Source organism: Leguminivora glycinivorella, chromosome Z (genome assembly GCF_023078275.1).
Source record: "Leguminivora glycinivorella isolate SPB_JAAS2020 chromosome Z, LegGlyc_1.1, whole genome shotgun sequence".
Classification (NCBI taxonomy): Eukaryota; Metazoa; Arthropoda; class Insecta; order Lepidoptera; family Tortricidae; genus Leguminivora; species Leguminivora glycinivorella.
In genome coordinates this window covers 3,217,751-3,233,931 of record NC_062998.1, presented here as the reverse complement: position 1 = coordinate 3,233,931, position 16,181 = coordinate 3,217,751, and the positions used below count along the sequence as shown (strand labels likewise).

General features: G+C 39.1%; 1 protein-coding gene across 1 annotated transcript in view; it reads right to left on the bottom strand.

Annotated features, from left to right (window-relative positions):
* LOC125241456 (protein crumbs-like) overlaps positions 1-16,181 on the bottom strand; it is a 136,007-nt gene that overhangs the window by 66,778 nt on the left and 53,048 nt on the right. The window contains 3 exon segments of the mRNA XM_048149960.1: positions 4,024-4,123; positions 5,569-5,752; positions 7,890-8,101. Coding sequence (XP_048005917.1) covers positions 4,024-4,123; positions 5,569-5,752; positions 7,890-8,101 — 496 coding nt within the window.

The following is a 16,181-nucleotide window of genomic DNA, read 5'->3' as shown; positions in this document are numbered from 1 at the left end:
ATCGCAGAGTCTTAGCACAAGCGGCTCTCGACCCTCACTCGAGAATAATGAGCAATATCAGAAATAACTCGCAACATTCGCTACGGCGCGGCGCGGCGCGGCGTACTGAACAAAGAAAACTTTTAAAGATCGTTGAGACACTTGAGACACTAAAACAATTCGCAAAAATACAACGTTTTTCAGAAGCTTTATCGGGTAAATAATATCGAGAGAATTCTAACGATTACAAACACAATTAAGTAGGTTTTTTTAAGGACATTCTTACACAGATTGACTATGCCCCACGGTAAGCTCAAGGCTTGTGATGTGAGTACTCAGACAACGATATACCTAAATTACATACAAATACCTATATATGTGTTGACAAAATTAAAATTTTGAAAAAGCCCCCGACCGCAACATAGTAGACCGATTTTCATGAAACATGGCTAAGAACACTCCCGACTAACTCTGCTTTCAGACAAAAAAAAACTAAATCTAAATCGGTTCATCCGTTCGGGAGCTACGATGCTACAGACAGACACACACACACACACAGACAGACAGACAGACAGATAGACAAACAGGCAGACAGACAGAGTAGATAGACACGTCAAACTTATAATACCCCGTCGTTTCTGCGTCCGGGGCAGGCACACTAGCGCGTGTAGGTATCGAAGTGTATTACCCCTCGCGAGGGGCAAATCAGTAGGGCCTCACGGGCGAGCGGTGACGCACGCGTTTGAGTTGTTTGTCGCATACCTACGTACCGCTGTCACAGAATTAATATTTTATCGTGATCGTACTATTCGAAACCTCATTTGTTTACATAAATAACTAAAGGGCGGAATTATACAAGGCCTTTGAGTAGGTAATATCAGGCCTATTTCAATTAAGGTACTTAGTTATTTATTTATTTAAACTTTAATGCACAAATTATTAATAAAAAGTACAAATGGCGGACTTAACGCCTTAAGGCATTCTCTACCAGTCAACCATTGGGCAAATCATTGATAGTTAGTTTGGTGCACAAGATTATAAAGCCAGTATGAGATTGTAATGATTAAATACAAGTCCATACCTACTATTATAAAATAGACATACACAAATACAATAAATAAACCTACATACATATTAGAACCTACCTATATACATACTTATCTAAGTAAGTACGCTTTAGTTACACGCGAATTTATTAGAATTAAACCTACATACCACTAAGGCAGCGTTCCCACTTATCCGTCGCGTGTCTCGGGGCGCGCAAAGGGCGTCCGCGCCACGCCACCTGAGTGTAATTCAAAAAGCGTCTCCTCAGTACATTTTGTATAGGAAGGACGTAAGGCGCGCCGCCAAGCGGCGCGGCGCGCGCCCCGCCGCCGCCACGCCACCTGGGGCGCGTCTTACGTCTTTCCTATACAAAATGTACTGAGGAGACGTTTTTTGAATTACACTGAAGCGGCGTGGCGCGGACGCCCGTTGCGCGCCCCGAGACACGCGACGCATAAGTGGGAACGCTGCCTAAGACATATCTTACGTTTTTTCGAGCTAAAGTAGAGCAATATAAAAAAGGTAGTAATTAAATATTATTTATTTATTTATTATTTATTATTGTTCGGAGAACCAACAGCTATTAATACAGAAAGGTTAACTTAATTAGGTTACAAAAAGCCAATTACAGGTTCCCACCAATAGTAACATACTGGGAGTTATTAGGTGGTTTACACTATCACATTGCAATACTAAGCAACCTACTTAATCTAACTAGATTTTAAACAAAACAAAACAAAAAATATCATGCTTAAATGACACACTCGCTTTAAAAACTACAGTCATCGAGTAGGGCAAGCTCACTCAAAGCTATTGTTCACTAGATTACGCCGCACAGATTGGATATTACTGTTAAAAATGTCTATGTCTAAGTTTTTCGTTAACTTATTTAAACTAATAACTAATATTAAGATTATATTATTTTTTTAAAGGAGACAACCCTATATCGTCAGAATAGGTACGAGTTACGCGATAGAAAGAGAGCGCACTTCTACTTTAATATAATTGTAGGCATTTAGCGTTGCGCGGTCGGAATTTGAACTTAATATTATCGTGGCATGAGTCGTTATTTCTATAAACAGGTTTTTGGAGAGGGCTTTCTGTACTTGTACTAATATGTATTCTGTGGCCTTACGTTATAAATAAGTTGTACAGTCAGCATCAAAAGTAAGTACCATTCTGTATAGGCTACTAGGCTCATATCAAAATTGCAACAATAAATGATTATTTTCTATACAATTTAACAGAAAGTGCATGAATACGTATTTTTGACTAAAAATTATTATGATTTTTTATTTTTATTTTGGCCACCGACAACGCTGTCGGCGATGTAGTGACGTCATGGGACTCATAGAATTCCAACTAATTTCATGTCGAATTATAAATGACATTTGTGCCATATATTTAAATGTCAGAAAATGTTGTTTTCCAGCAGAATCATAACATGCACAGATAATCGATAGACTAACATGGCTGATGTTGTTTTTGTCTGATTAAATAAAAATATTTTTCAATGCGGTTTTCAAGTTGATAAAATATGGCATTTTTTTTCGGTTCAATGAACAGTAGTTAATAATATAAGAGAGACTTTAAAAAGGGTCAAGTAGCCTATTCTTAACAAAAAGAGATGTGTGTCTAACTGTCTACCGCAAACTGTACATATTAAGTAAGAAAAGTTGTTCAGGATTTCAGATATTTTTGGTGCGTTGTTTCATCCGCTACTTTCGATGCTGCTGACTGTACCCGCCTGTGACTATGATGCATGTAACTGCGTCGAAATATCGCGACTGCAGCTGTTGCACCCTCAGCGTGTAGCCAGTCTTCCGGCGAACGTACTCCACCACCTCATCAGCCCCGGCGGAGTAATGCAAGCGCGACACGTAGAGCGCTTTACTCGGTGTAGCAACTCGCAGACCAGAAGTAATCGGCTCCGCGGTACCACACAGAGTCTTACGAGGCGCCCTACGCGCCTTGCTCTTCCTTTGCACCAGTGTGAACCCCTCCTTATCCACATCGGCGCGGGAGGACTTCTCCTTGATTGGAGCCCGTTCTTCACACACCTTTGCAGGTGCGTTGACCGGGTTCGCTGCGGCGTTGCGTTGACCGGCTAGGGCGGCTACATCAGCATATGCCCGCTGACGTGAGCTCGACGTGAGGGGGGAAATGAATTAATCAATGTGAGAGACCCTTAAGGATAACATTCAAGTTACTGTCAAGTGATTGACGGCACATGTCAAAACAAATAACACTACAAAGTGGTAAGAGATGCCAGACACGTGTTCAATAATTAAATTTATTTTTTTAATAATTCGATAACCATAAGAGTTAAGAGGCTAGTTTCTTAGAGAAATTGATTGTATTTGAACTAAAGAATCTTCCCTTAAAGTTAACGTAATTCAATAAAAACAGGCTGTATTGATGTACATATAAGGTGACAATAACAGTTCAAATATAGTATAGAGAAAATGATTCTAATGAAATTCCGCAACATGGCGCGTCATATATTTCTGGTCAGTCTTTATAAGACTATAGTGAAACTAACCGTGAATCAAACAAGTTCAAATTTGCAGAAAAGTTAACACTTATTAAGCTTATAGTAAGTTTAGACAAAGCTCGTTAAAACTCGGGTTTTATGTTACTTACATACGTCTTATATTTCTCTATGATCAGTACTACGTTAAAAGCACATTTTAATTCGCAAAGCGGTAAAATTACATGGGAAAGTAACTTCCATCGCTATAGTAAAATAGAAAATTCTGATTTTTGTTTTTCGCGGTAGTCTTTCTGGCATGGCAACTATTCGTCATTTGCTTTTCTACCGCTGGAATAATCGAGGCAGATCTTCAGGGGATCAGCGGGGCGTAGATACTTGTCAGCGTGCACGCTATGCAGCGTCGACACAGGAGACCTGTATGAGCCTGCACGCCCAATGCAAGCCTTACACGTAGGCCTCCAATAGTCGACTAGTCGTGGGTGTTTGTATAACAAATGACTTACTTGTCGAGCCTGGAGATGCATGTCCCGTGCCGCATACAGGGCTCGTTGTAGCAGCGGTCCCTGGGTAGATGCTGTTGCACGTCTTCTTGCCGCACGGTGCCTGCAACAACATCAAACATTCGTCAAATAAATCCAACCACGTTGTTACTCTTGCAAGCACATCAGTGACAGCACTGGAGTCGCCGTGGCCGAATTCGGCCGTGGAGAGTATTATTATGGCTTGACATATGGCCTGTACCTGTAGCCGTGTGTTTATTATTTAAATTAGAAACGTGTGTATGAAAATTTGAAGTACCCAGTATAAGTATTTGTAATAATTTTAAATGCGGCGGACATTCGCACTGTTCCATATTTCAGGCACACGTAGGCTAGCTACTAAGCTGCTAATACAATTTAGAAAGAAATCCATTGACGCTACATGATATTAAAGAACAGGATTCCAATGAGTTGAATAATGATGAATTTTATGATAAGCACAGTCAAAAGATAGGTTTCGCGGAGGTGGTAGTTTCTAATATTCTATTTGAAATAAATGTCTTTGTAAGCGGTGGCTTCCTATGTATAAAATACGCTCGCGTATCGCTCACCGCTGATATCGTTGAACTAATTACAGACATTGTAGTGCTAATGCTGAAAAATATCACTGCTGCAACAACATCATAGAAAAACAAACAATCTTCTAAGTATTATTGTTCCTTACAAAGATAAATATAAATATTGTAAATATAATGCTTTTGTGCGCATTGTCCCGCTTTATTATTAAGTCATTACATTGCATCAGATTAGTTGATGTTACAATGGAATGCTGCTTCACAATTTAGTTCCGAAAACCGTAGAATAAGAATAATTTACTTGCAGTCCTGTCTGTCTTGTCGATTACCGGACGATATCAAGCTGTTAGTTATTCGCTACCATTTGCGTTTGACTGACAAGAGTGACAAGGTATCATCGTCCGGTGAACTGCTAAAGTGGGCCGCTACAAGACGCAGACTTGTGTACCTACCTACATCTGTGACATGTGCTCATAGTTGTTGGTTACAGGAAACACCTCATAGTTACCGAGTAGCACTTTGGCGATACCTGCAGGTTCACAGTTGTTGGTGAGCGGGCACTCGCCAAACTCCACATTCCTCAGCTGCGCGCTGGCGTGGAACTCGAGCTGCGGGCCCTCGTGTATGCAGCCACACGCGTTGCCACCAGCACCTAGTCACCTGGAGACTAGTTCCATGGCTTGGTTACTCACAGTTGTTGGTGAGCGGGCACTCGCCAAACTCCACGTTCCTCAGCTGCGCGCTGGCGTGGAACTCGAGCTGCGGGCCCTCGTGTATGCAGCCACACGCGTTGCCACCAGCACCTAGTCACCTGGAGACTAGTTCCATGGCTTGGTTACTCACAGTTGTTGGTGAGCGGGCACTCGCCAAACTCCACGTTCCTCAGCTGCGCGCTGGCGTGGAACTCGAGCTGCGGGCCCTCGTGTATGCAGCCACACGCGTTGCCACCAGCACCTAGTCACCTGGAGACTAGTTCCATGGCTTGGTTACTCACAGTTGTTGGTGAGCGGGCACTCGCCAAACTCCACGTTCCTCAGCTGCGCGCTGGCGTGGAACTCGAGCTGCGGGCCCTCGTGTATGCAGCCGACGAATACGTTGCCAACCAGAACCTCGGCGCCGTCCGCCTGCAGGTTCCCGGGGGAGAGCAGAGCTGAGTTCAGCGTGCGGTTGGAGATCACCTGGAAAGCACGTATTTATTAATATCACTATAAGAACTGCGAGCTACAGATGTAGTGCGATTTTTTTTTCGTTTTTAAAGTACATCGAAACTCACGAACGTGTCATGCTATTTTAGTCAGTCTCAGCTCAGTACAAGGAGTACCTACTAATTTTACCGAAAGATGAAAAACTATTATGCACTACATCTGTATGGTATGTAAACAGTATTCATGATCAATCGATCAGGTTTGATTTGAGGATCAAATGTCTCCAACCAAGAAATTACAGTAAATCTGTGACACATCTGCAGGGTTGGCACGCGATTGGCGCGATATAAATCACACGTCTTTTCTAGTTATATTAATGACATAAGGACAGCTAACCTATGTCTTGGCGAGATAATCTAGCGCCAATTATGTGCTAGCTCTGCTGTCAGCCCTACCACAATTTAAAGCCTTAAAACTCAAAATCCATCAAAATAGTACTGTTATCTGTAACTGTGCCCACGCTATTTAAAAATACATATTCAACACATCACGAATCCGTTCCATCCGTTTTGCGGTATGAAATAATTAAAAATCTGGGTATTTGCTTTTGAAGTCATGTATTTTTTATAGTAAAGCACCTAAAAGCGGTAGACACGTGTAACTTTCGAGAATAACGCAGATGAAATCGTAGTTCCACTAACGCATCAGATACCTATACAGACATACAGGATGATTCAGGAGACGTAAGCAGGATTAAGTTATATTAAGGCTTCCCCAAACTTATTGACTCGGAATCGGCTCTAGCCGACCAAAAATCGCTTGTTATTAACTTTAAACACGACATTCACGATCAATTGATCCTCTTACAGTTCAAATATTTCCGTCAAATACTGATAGCAACCATGTTTTATACAAGTTAGGTTAGGTACTTAAAATTATATAATCATAATCACTGAAGTGTTAATTTTATTTTCGTCAAAATCAAAGTGCTGTCATAATGGTGAGTCATGGACGTTTTTTATGTATATAAGTATTTGTATATTATATATATCGTTGTCCGAGTACCCATAATACAAGCCTTCTTGAGCTTACCGTGGGGCTCAGTCAATCTGTGTAAGAATGTCCTAATAGTAAAAGAGTTTTTGCTTATTACTGAAGTCCTGCTGTCCTTACTAAGAATTAAAACCCGCGATGTGTAACCAATTTACTCAATTAATTATTACAGTGAACAATTCACTAACATCTAGTGTGTAGGCCGCATCCTGTCTACGTCTATGACCCCGTCTCATCCTGTATAAGTCGAACTCATCTGCAGAAGGTAACGAATGCTTTTTGCCTCAGAAAGTCGGCTTGCAATTCCCTTTGACGCTACCCCACCGGCGGCTGGTATTAATTCCCAGCCGGTATATTTGTGAAAACCTGTGCAAACTAATATTCTTGTTGGATATTCCATGTTAATTATTAATGGCCACTGAATTCTCTTTGTGTGTTCACTGGTTTTAAATTTTGGTAAAAATGCTGCATGAAATATGTTAGGCACCTACATAGAATTTTATGTAATTTCAAATTTGTAGGTACAAAAAATTGGGCTTAGTTTTGTGCATTCAAATCAATATGAAAAAGGCTTTGTATCTTAAATCTTTACTGCAAACCAATTGCAGCTTGTTTGGGAACTGCAAAACAATTGCATGCGAACTTCAACGTAGGCGTGCATTCCTTATACAAGTTGCAGTTGTGTTGCAGGCTGTCTGTATCGGCTCTCATGAATAGAGCTCAGATGAGTGATCCATTGACCTTACGAGTATAATATGATGACAGACATGTCAAAGTATGTAGCTCACCCTGTCCGACCTCTGTCCAAGACCTCTGTCCGAAATTACCACGTATTGTCCTGAATGCTTCTCTTCATGCTCTACTGTCACGGCCGCTAAACGACCGAGCCCAGAACACCACATACCTTCTTCAGTACGTTCAGAGTAAGGTAACCTCCAGACTCCAGACTAACCTTGGACTCTCTGTCGACCTCAAGATGCAGCGAGGGTGGGTTAGCCTGGTAATTGAGAGCCACCCTTGTTGTCCAGAGTACTTCTGTTCATGGCCTGCTCACGCTGTGGCTGCCGAAGACGGACCCTGGACACCACGACCTGCTAGTAAGGTAACATTGACTAACCTTAGACTCTCTGTCGACCTCGAGATGCAGCGACGGAGGGTTAGCCTGGTAGTTCAGAGCCACCCAGTGCCACTTGTTGTCCAGGGTGCTTCTGTTCATGGCCTGCTCCCGTTGTGGCTGCCCAGGTCTGACCCAGGAAACTACGACCTGCTTCAGCAGGGCGGTCACATGAAGAGTGTAGCCGGCGAAACGCTGAGAGAACAGCTCGCCCCCTGTGAAAGACATAAGAAAATGTTAGCTAAACCAGCCTTTGAAAATAAATTAGTTAATGTTACAATGACCCAGACCCAGAGTTCCCAGAGTCCAGACACTTACCGGACTCATTATTATGATGTATTTGTAAACATTGTTTACAGTGTTGGTACAAAAGGCACATGAGAAGGCTATCCACGTTTTACCGACAGGCAGGCAGGCATAAAATGTCATGTCAAATTGTGATGTATGGCCCCTAGACTTTTACATACATATCTGTTCAATTACCTTATCTAATAAGTAATAACCTAACCACAAAATTAAAATTTTGAAAAAACCCCCGACCGCGACATAGTATACCGATTTTCATGAAACATGGCTAAGAACACTCCCGACTAACTCAGCTTTCAGAAAAAAAAAACGAAATCTAAATCGGTTCATCCGTTCGGGAGCTACGGTGCCACAGACAGACTCACACACAGGCAGACAGACAGACAGACAGACAGACAGACAGACAGACAAACAAACAGACCGACAAACTTATAACACCCCGTCGTTTTTGCGTCGGGGGTTAATAACGATTAATACTTTCAATCACTCTTTACGAAAATATATTTAACTAGAGTACAGAGTGCAAGTATATTTCATAGCATACATTTTAATTTATTGCCGCAAAAACAGTACCTATCCTTCAATTGTCTATGTTTCAAACGCAGTCCTTGTCCTAATAAAACATTTCAAACTATACCAGGTAGTTACGTCAATATGTTGAACACAGGAGCACACGCTAGTTGCACGATTCCAAGTAATCCTACCTGACTGCGCCAGTGTTCTGAGCCGTAGTCAGGCGAACGTAAATGATTCTTGATAATCTTGATTGCTATTGGAAATGGCAGATCAGTGCCAGTTAGATACCTACGCATGCAGTTCTAAGTATGGAAATGCAGAAGCCGTCCTTGAAAACTAAGGTAATCGCATTTCCGATAAACAAAGTAATAGGTAGGTAATAATATTAATAAACGTGGGGAAGGAACGACGTTTGCACTTGTGTAGTTTTATCTTTGCGCGGATTGGCAGAGCAATATTTTCCTTTGATTAACATGATTGTAGAAAAGGAAGGCTGCATAAAATATCTGTAAGATATTTTTGCGGCCTTCTTTTTGTGCGATGTTATTGCGTGTGACTGTATATTAACATTATACCTATGTATATAATATAACCACAGTTAGGGCTTAATTATTAATTTTTGTATGAAAACTTTAACGAATATTTTAACGTCTATACAATATGTATGAAAACTGTTTTCAACCCTTGTTTTTACAAAAATAAAAATATTAATTTGATCCTCTTCCCAATTTACTCATACACGTAACTCGTAAAATAACTATTAGGCGTACAATGAGGCAAGGCTAGTAATGTAGAAATTGCAGAACATTCCCAAAAAGCGGAAACATTCTTGAGAATGTTCGCAGAACATTCCCGCAACATGCAATTTATTATTTAAACAAGAGAATATACTTGAAATAATGTTTAAATGGGCATAATATAAAACTATATGTTATTATAGGTATAATATTGTCTATTACAGTTAGCTATTTTGTTGATATGTGATAAGTTACCTAAATTCTCACTATACTTCATAACCTTTTGACTTTCAGACTTCACAGTTTTAGTCCTGACTTTTTAAATTAGGTACCGAACTATTATTTCTTGATGCCTGTTTTTGGTCATGCCAATATATGTATATACAAAAAAAAAACTGTTAGGATCGAACCTGAGAACATCGGCACACGAAGCCAGCGCACTACCACGGGACTACGTCTTGACTTGCTGAGTTCGACGAAATTATGGTATAAACTACGAAGTTACTAAGTATTCTGATAAATTCTTGTTCTCGAGAACATTCTCAGAAGTTACCGAAAATTCTCATGAGGAATGTTCTGCAACTTTGGAAACTTCTCGACCGTGCATTGCTAGGCAAGGCGAGACATTCATATACATCCACGTCGTAATTTTTCACTTAAGTACTAGAAACTAAAGAATCTGCCTTCTTCAGAAACTGGCAAGAATAGGGTACGTAACCAATCTCTAGAGCTCTGCCATATAGGCGTGACAGAGCCAGGCTGTGTTTCGTTTCGGCATTTTTTATTTCGGCTAGGCCGGCAGAATTGTTTTCCCCTTCCCATTAAGTATAGCTAAGTAAATACATCAACTCATACCATACACGTATCTGACATTTACAGGTATTAATTAGTTAATTACGAGCAGATAATGAGGGGAAATTAGCGAATGCATCATATCGGAGAGCGGCGTGAAGTTTTGATGCGTTCAGCGTGGGAGAGGATTGACGTTTGTGTTTGTTGCTTCGGCCATTTATAATTTTTTTAATAATATTATAAATGGGAGACTGTGTGCGTCTGTTTGTTTAAACGTCTTTCGCGGCAAAACGGAGCGACCCATGAAGTGATTTTTAGGGTTCCGTACCAAAAAGGTACAAAAGGAACCCTTATGACGCCGCTCTGTCCGTCTGTCTGTCTGTCTGTCTGTCACATTATTAAATATCTCGAAAACTGCTTATGCTATCGCTTTGAAATTTGGAATACTTATGAACATCATTAACCTTGACAAATTGAAAGTATTATTTTTTTATATTTATTAATATTATTACAGAAAATAATTGAAAATTTGTAACTATTTTCAGTTAGAAAGAGCTCAAACTGTACATATCAAAACTTTTTTTATAATTTTTTGGTTGTGGTTGTGGAAAAAATGTTTTTTTGAAGGAAAATGTAAAAGAAAATACCGTCCCCCCCCTTATCTCAGTTTAAGAGCATTGAAATTTTCACCAAAAATGGCCATTATAATTGAAAGAAGGAAAAATAAAACACACGTATCTTGAAAATTTTTTTTTATTTCATAAAAAACCTTTAGAAAATTGAAAGTATTGCGGGCGTTTTTTACCTGTATTTTTATAACAATGAAATATTCAAATAAAGGCAAAAGTTAAAATGGCAATAAACAATTATCCGATAAAAAAATTTCATTAGTTTAAATTTTCCGATAGATGTCCTCCTGATATAATGAGGTCGGTTCAGGAGCGTCCTTGGGACATGTCGTAAGTCGTAAAGTATTGAAGTCGAATAGTCCTGATTTTTATTTGGACGTTGTCTAACAATAAAATTGTATATTAAAAGGTACGTCGCGCAATACAATCGTCAGCGCAAACGTTCCAGCTGTTCTCGAACCACCCGGACTTACGCGTGACGACGGCAAAAGGCCCGACGGAATGACTCTTGTGCCCTGGAGTGTCGGACGGCCCCTTATTTGGGACGCAACGTGTGTGGGTGGACACCCTGGCGACGTCTCACCTCAGCTCAACGTCAATGAGAGCGGGCGGGGCAGCCGCTGCTGCTGAAGCGGCAAAATGTCGCAAATATATAGCCCTCACGGACCATCATATATTTGCGGCATTTGCAGTCGAAACTCTAGGATCGTGGTGCCCAAGCGCTCACAAATTAATTAAGGAACTTTCAAAAAAATCTGTGATGTCACCGGGGACCATAGGGCTGGCTCGTTCCTCGCCCAACGAATTGGCATTGCGATCCAAAGGGGGAACGCAGCTAGCCTTATGGGAACCCTACCGGCGGGTTCAGACCTCGGTGACCTTGCCTAGTTGGTTTAAATTTATTTTTATTTTTAAATAATTTTATTTTTAGGTAAGTATTAGTTTTAGTTTTCTACTTCGTTCTAGGTTAATTTTTATTCTGTTTTGTTTTAATACTAATGACACATGTATTATTAAAATAAATAAAAAAATCATTATGTGGGAAATTGAGTCTTGAGAGATTTAATCAAGTCTGTAGAGTTCTATGAATAACATTTTGATGATACATCTATTGAATGTTTGTACGGAACCCTCGGTGAGCGAGTCCGACTCGCACTTGACCGGTTTTTTAAGGTATGGAGAGTGACATAGGTTACTTTTTGTGTTTTTATAACCCCCGCCTCCCCTAAAATGTAGAAGGTTGTATGGAGCATTCAGCAATTTTCGAATTTAACGCGAGCGAAACCGCGGGCATAAGCTAGTATAAAATAAATGTTTCTCAGAAATAAAATGCAAACTACTCGTGTAATGCTCGTGGAGACAATTCTAACGGTACATACACAATTAGGTTACATTGTGAGGGCCATGCCTCCTCCATCATTAGATTAACTTGATGGTGTCCTAGTATTGTATTGTCACCCAACTCACATATGTAAGTTGTGAAGATTCAGTGCAATTGAGTAAAGAGGAGGATATACATATATGTACACATAACACATTCAACGCCAGCAAATGTCACACAAGTCCTGACAGTGAATGCGTCAATTTAGTTTGCAAATTTTATCTTTCATTTTGTTGTGCATGTGGACACTTCCATTAATAGTGTTGTGTGTGTGTGTGTGTGTTACTCACAGGAGTCACAGGTGTTACTGTTCATACTGTTTCCTAAGCTAAGCCCGTATGTAACTGTGAACTTTAACAAAATTTGTATAAGCTGTATGTTGTTAAATCGAGATAAACCACTAGCCGGAGTATGGCGCAGTTGGCCTGTAAATGTATATTGAAGCGCAGTTTCCCCAATGAACACTATATTCTGACCGAAAGTGTTCATCCCACGGCCATGGATGTGCTAAATGCTAATCTCACGGATTTTTTTATCAATTTCGTTACAACTTATAATGTTAAAAGCATGTATGTATTCTTCGTCAACTGAATACAAAATCCGTTATTAGCTACAAGCTTCGTCAAAAAGTAAGACAATGGAAAATCCGCAACATGCATCGTGTATGTATTATGTATGTCCAAATGTCTCTACAAGTACATTTACTACTAAAACTGAGAGCCGTGAGACCTTCCTAATTTTCTCAAGGATTAAACATTTTGGATAATGTAGAGATCGTATCAACTTACAAGTCTGTTTTTTTGCTAAATAGTTCGACTCGAGGGCCACTTTTCCGATAGCAAAAAAATAATCCACACCCCCAACCCCCACCATTCCTTAAATTCCATTTCTATGTATGTATCAGAATATACTCGTACTGTTACGAATTGATATAGATAGATATAGATATAGATGTTTATTGGTAAAATATTCACATTTACACGTCAATTATTTACATACAATTATTATTTAGAAAAAAAAAATCACATTTCACATTGGGTATTCTAAGTAATGCAGACACACATATTACATTAGTAGGTACACGATCCAGTCAATGACCCGTAGGTATCAAGGAACTCATCCAAAGTATAGCAAGCCATTTCGAGTAGGATGGATTTTAGTTTGCGGACAAATATTGCATCGCTAGAAGCTTGCTTTATGTCATCATGCAGTACATTGTAAAGTCTGATACCCATTACATGCACAGACTTTCTAGTTTTTGCGAGGCGGCACGCTGGCACGACCAGCTGGTTACGCCTGCGCGTCACGCTGCCCCTGAGTTAATAATCATGATAATCATGATTTCCGCTGACCGTAGCTAGAGAAAATTAGGTAAGTTAGAGAGACAGGCTCGTGTAGGTGAACGCGTACCATGATGCTTGTATTGGCTTCGTGCGAAGTGCATGGAGGGGGTAAGCAAAGCGATCGCAGTGCTTGCGGTGGTCAAAATCGACACTGATTGTGGTTGTCATCTATCAAAACTCATAAAATATAATACAATGTGTAATGTTTGATATGGGGCATCAATGTTGTTTCGTTGTTAATTGTAAAAATAATGGCATAAATAGTCGTTGCACGTTCTATGCGTTTTTTAGAGCCCACTGGAAATTGGATCAAAGAACTAAATGGATAGCTACGGTGAAAAGAAAACGTAAGTGACATGTCAAAACAAACCATTATAATAAATTATATTTAAGCTTTGTTTACCTAATATTGTTCAATACGCTGTTAGTATTTTTCCTACCGTAAAAGATTATGTGTGTGTGTGGATTGAGTGAGCACCTTCCGAAAATAAAAAAAAATATGCTGATCATTTAGTTAAAAGTTCTAAAACAATTGTAAAACGAATCTCTGAATTTGTAAAAAGATAAATCAAAAGATACAGCCATTAACATGTGTTCACTCAGTTCTCACAAACTACCAACGAAAACAGTGAATATATTCATTTAACATATAATATTTATATACTAACATTTAGTAAAAAATAGGCCAACCTACCTCTATAAATATTAGATCACCTAGTGACGTATTAAATTTTTTACAAATAGTTTCTTATGCTCACTCAATCCACACACTTTTGAAAAGCCGAATTTTGATGAAAAACATAAGATTTAGACCGCTATTATATGTGTATAGTTTAGTAAAAGTGAAATGGGAATTTGTGAAATACAAAACGAACCACTAACGTGTCAGGTTTTTTTATAATAAATTTTTGTAAGTGCTCACTCAGTCCACACGTTTTGAGAAAGTTAAAAATGTAAATATCTTACGATTTGTAGCACCTAAGACAGTCGAAAGTACTTCAACATTTAGTAAAAATTTTTACTAAATATCCACCATCTAATATTTTATATTCGTTGTCTGGTTTTAAAGATATTCAGACATAACTTTTCTCATACAAATGTATCAAGTAGGGTGACCACACTATGTCGGCTCCTGATTTTCCCCACCTTCCCATTGTCATATTGAGATTGGGGAGTTTCGTTCAATTTTGATAATAGTTTACCGGATTTGTAAGTGGGAGCGAGAAAAGAATAACTATTTCTCGCTCCCATTTACAAATCCGGTACGCTCATCTGTTAGCGCGATTAGATTTCCAGGTTCTGGTTTCTTACTAGTGAAGTATTATATTCTTTGTTTCTTACCAATTATCATTCATGTCCTTTTTAATGCATGCATGTCGATATGGTTATTATCCTGACGTCGATAAAAATTACACAATACACATCATCACTAGGCCAAGAACATAACCTAAAAACAGTTTGCAGATGGAGAATTAATATGGTATTAGTTTAATATAAACTATAATCAAAATTGAACGAACGAAACTCCCCAATCTCAATATGACAATGGGAAGGTGGGGAAAATCAGGAGCCGACATAGTGTGGTCACCCTACTTGATACATTTGTATGAGAAAAGTTATGTCTGAATATCTTTAAAACCAGGCAACGAATATAAAATATTAGATGGTGGATATTTAGTAAAAATTTTTACTAAATGTTGAAGTACTTTCGAGTGTCTTAGGTGCTACAAATCGTAAGATATTTACATTTTTAACTTTCTCAAAACGTGTGGACTGAGTGAGCACTTACAAAAATTTATTATAAAAAAACCTGACACGTTAGTGGTTCGTTTTGTATTTTACAAATTCCCATTTCACTTTTACTAAACTATACACATATAATAGCGGTCTAAATCTTATGTTTTTCATCAAAATTCGGCTTTTCAAAAGTGTGTGGATTGAGTGAGCATAAGAAACTATTTGTAAAAAATTTAATACGTCACTAGGTGATCTAATATTTATAGAGGTAGGTTGGCCTATCTTTTACTAAATGTTAGTATATAAATATTATATGTTAAATGAATATATTCACTGTTTTCGTTGGTAGTTTGTGAGAACTGAGTGAGCACATGTTAATGGCTGTATCTTTTGATTTATCTTTTTACAAATTCAGAGATTCGTTTTACAATTGTTTTAGAACTTTTACTAAATGATCAGCATATTTTTTTTTATTTTCGGAAGGTGCTCACTCAATCCACACACACACAAAGATTATGCTTAATATTCAGGCCTAGCCTGGGAATAGGCCCGTGTCGGATATTTCTGCGGCCGCGGACATGACTAGGTACTTACATTTAGATTTGTTTTATATGGCATTAACGGGACGGAGGTTTAGCGAATACCATATCACTAGCTCGAAGAACTTGTACCATTACTCCTATGTTCTACAAGATTCTTTATATGCCCTGCCAGCACCAATTTATTGACTCTTTCTGTAGTCTGGGGTTGGAAGTTTATACCGTGAGTAATGCTTTGGAAACTGATTTTTGGTATTATATCCATGTCTTTATAATCTATCTACCTAAATTACACTTGAAATAGTAGCTCTTGTT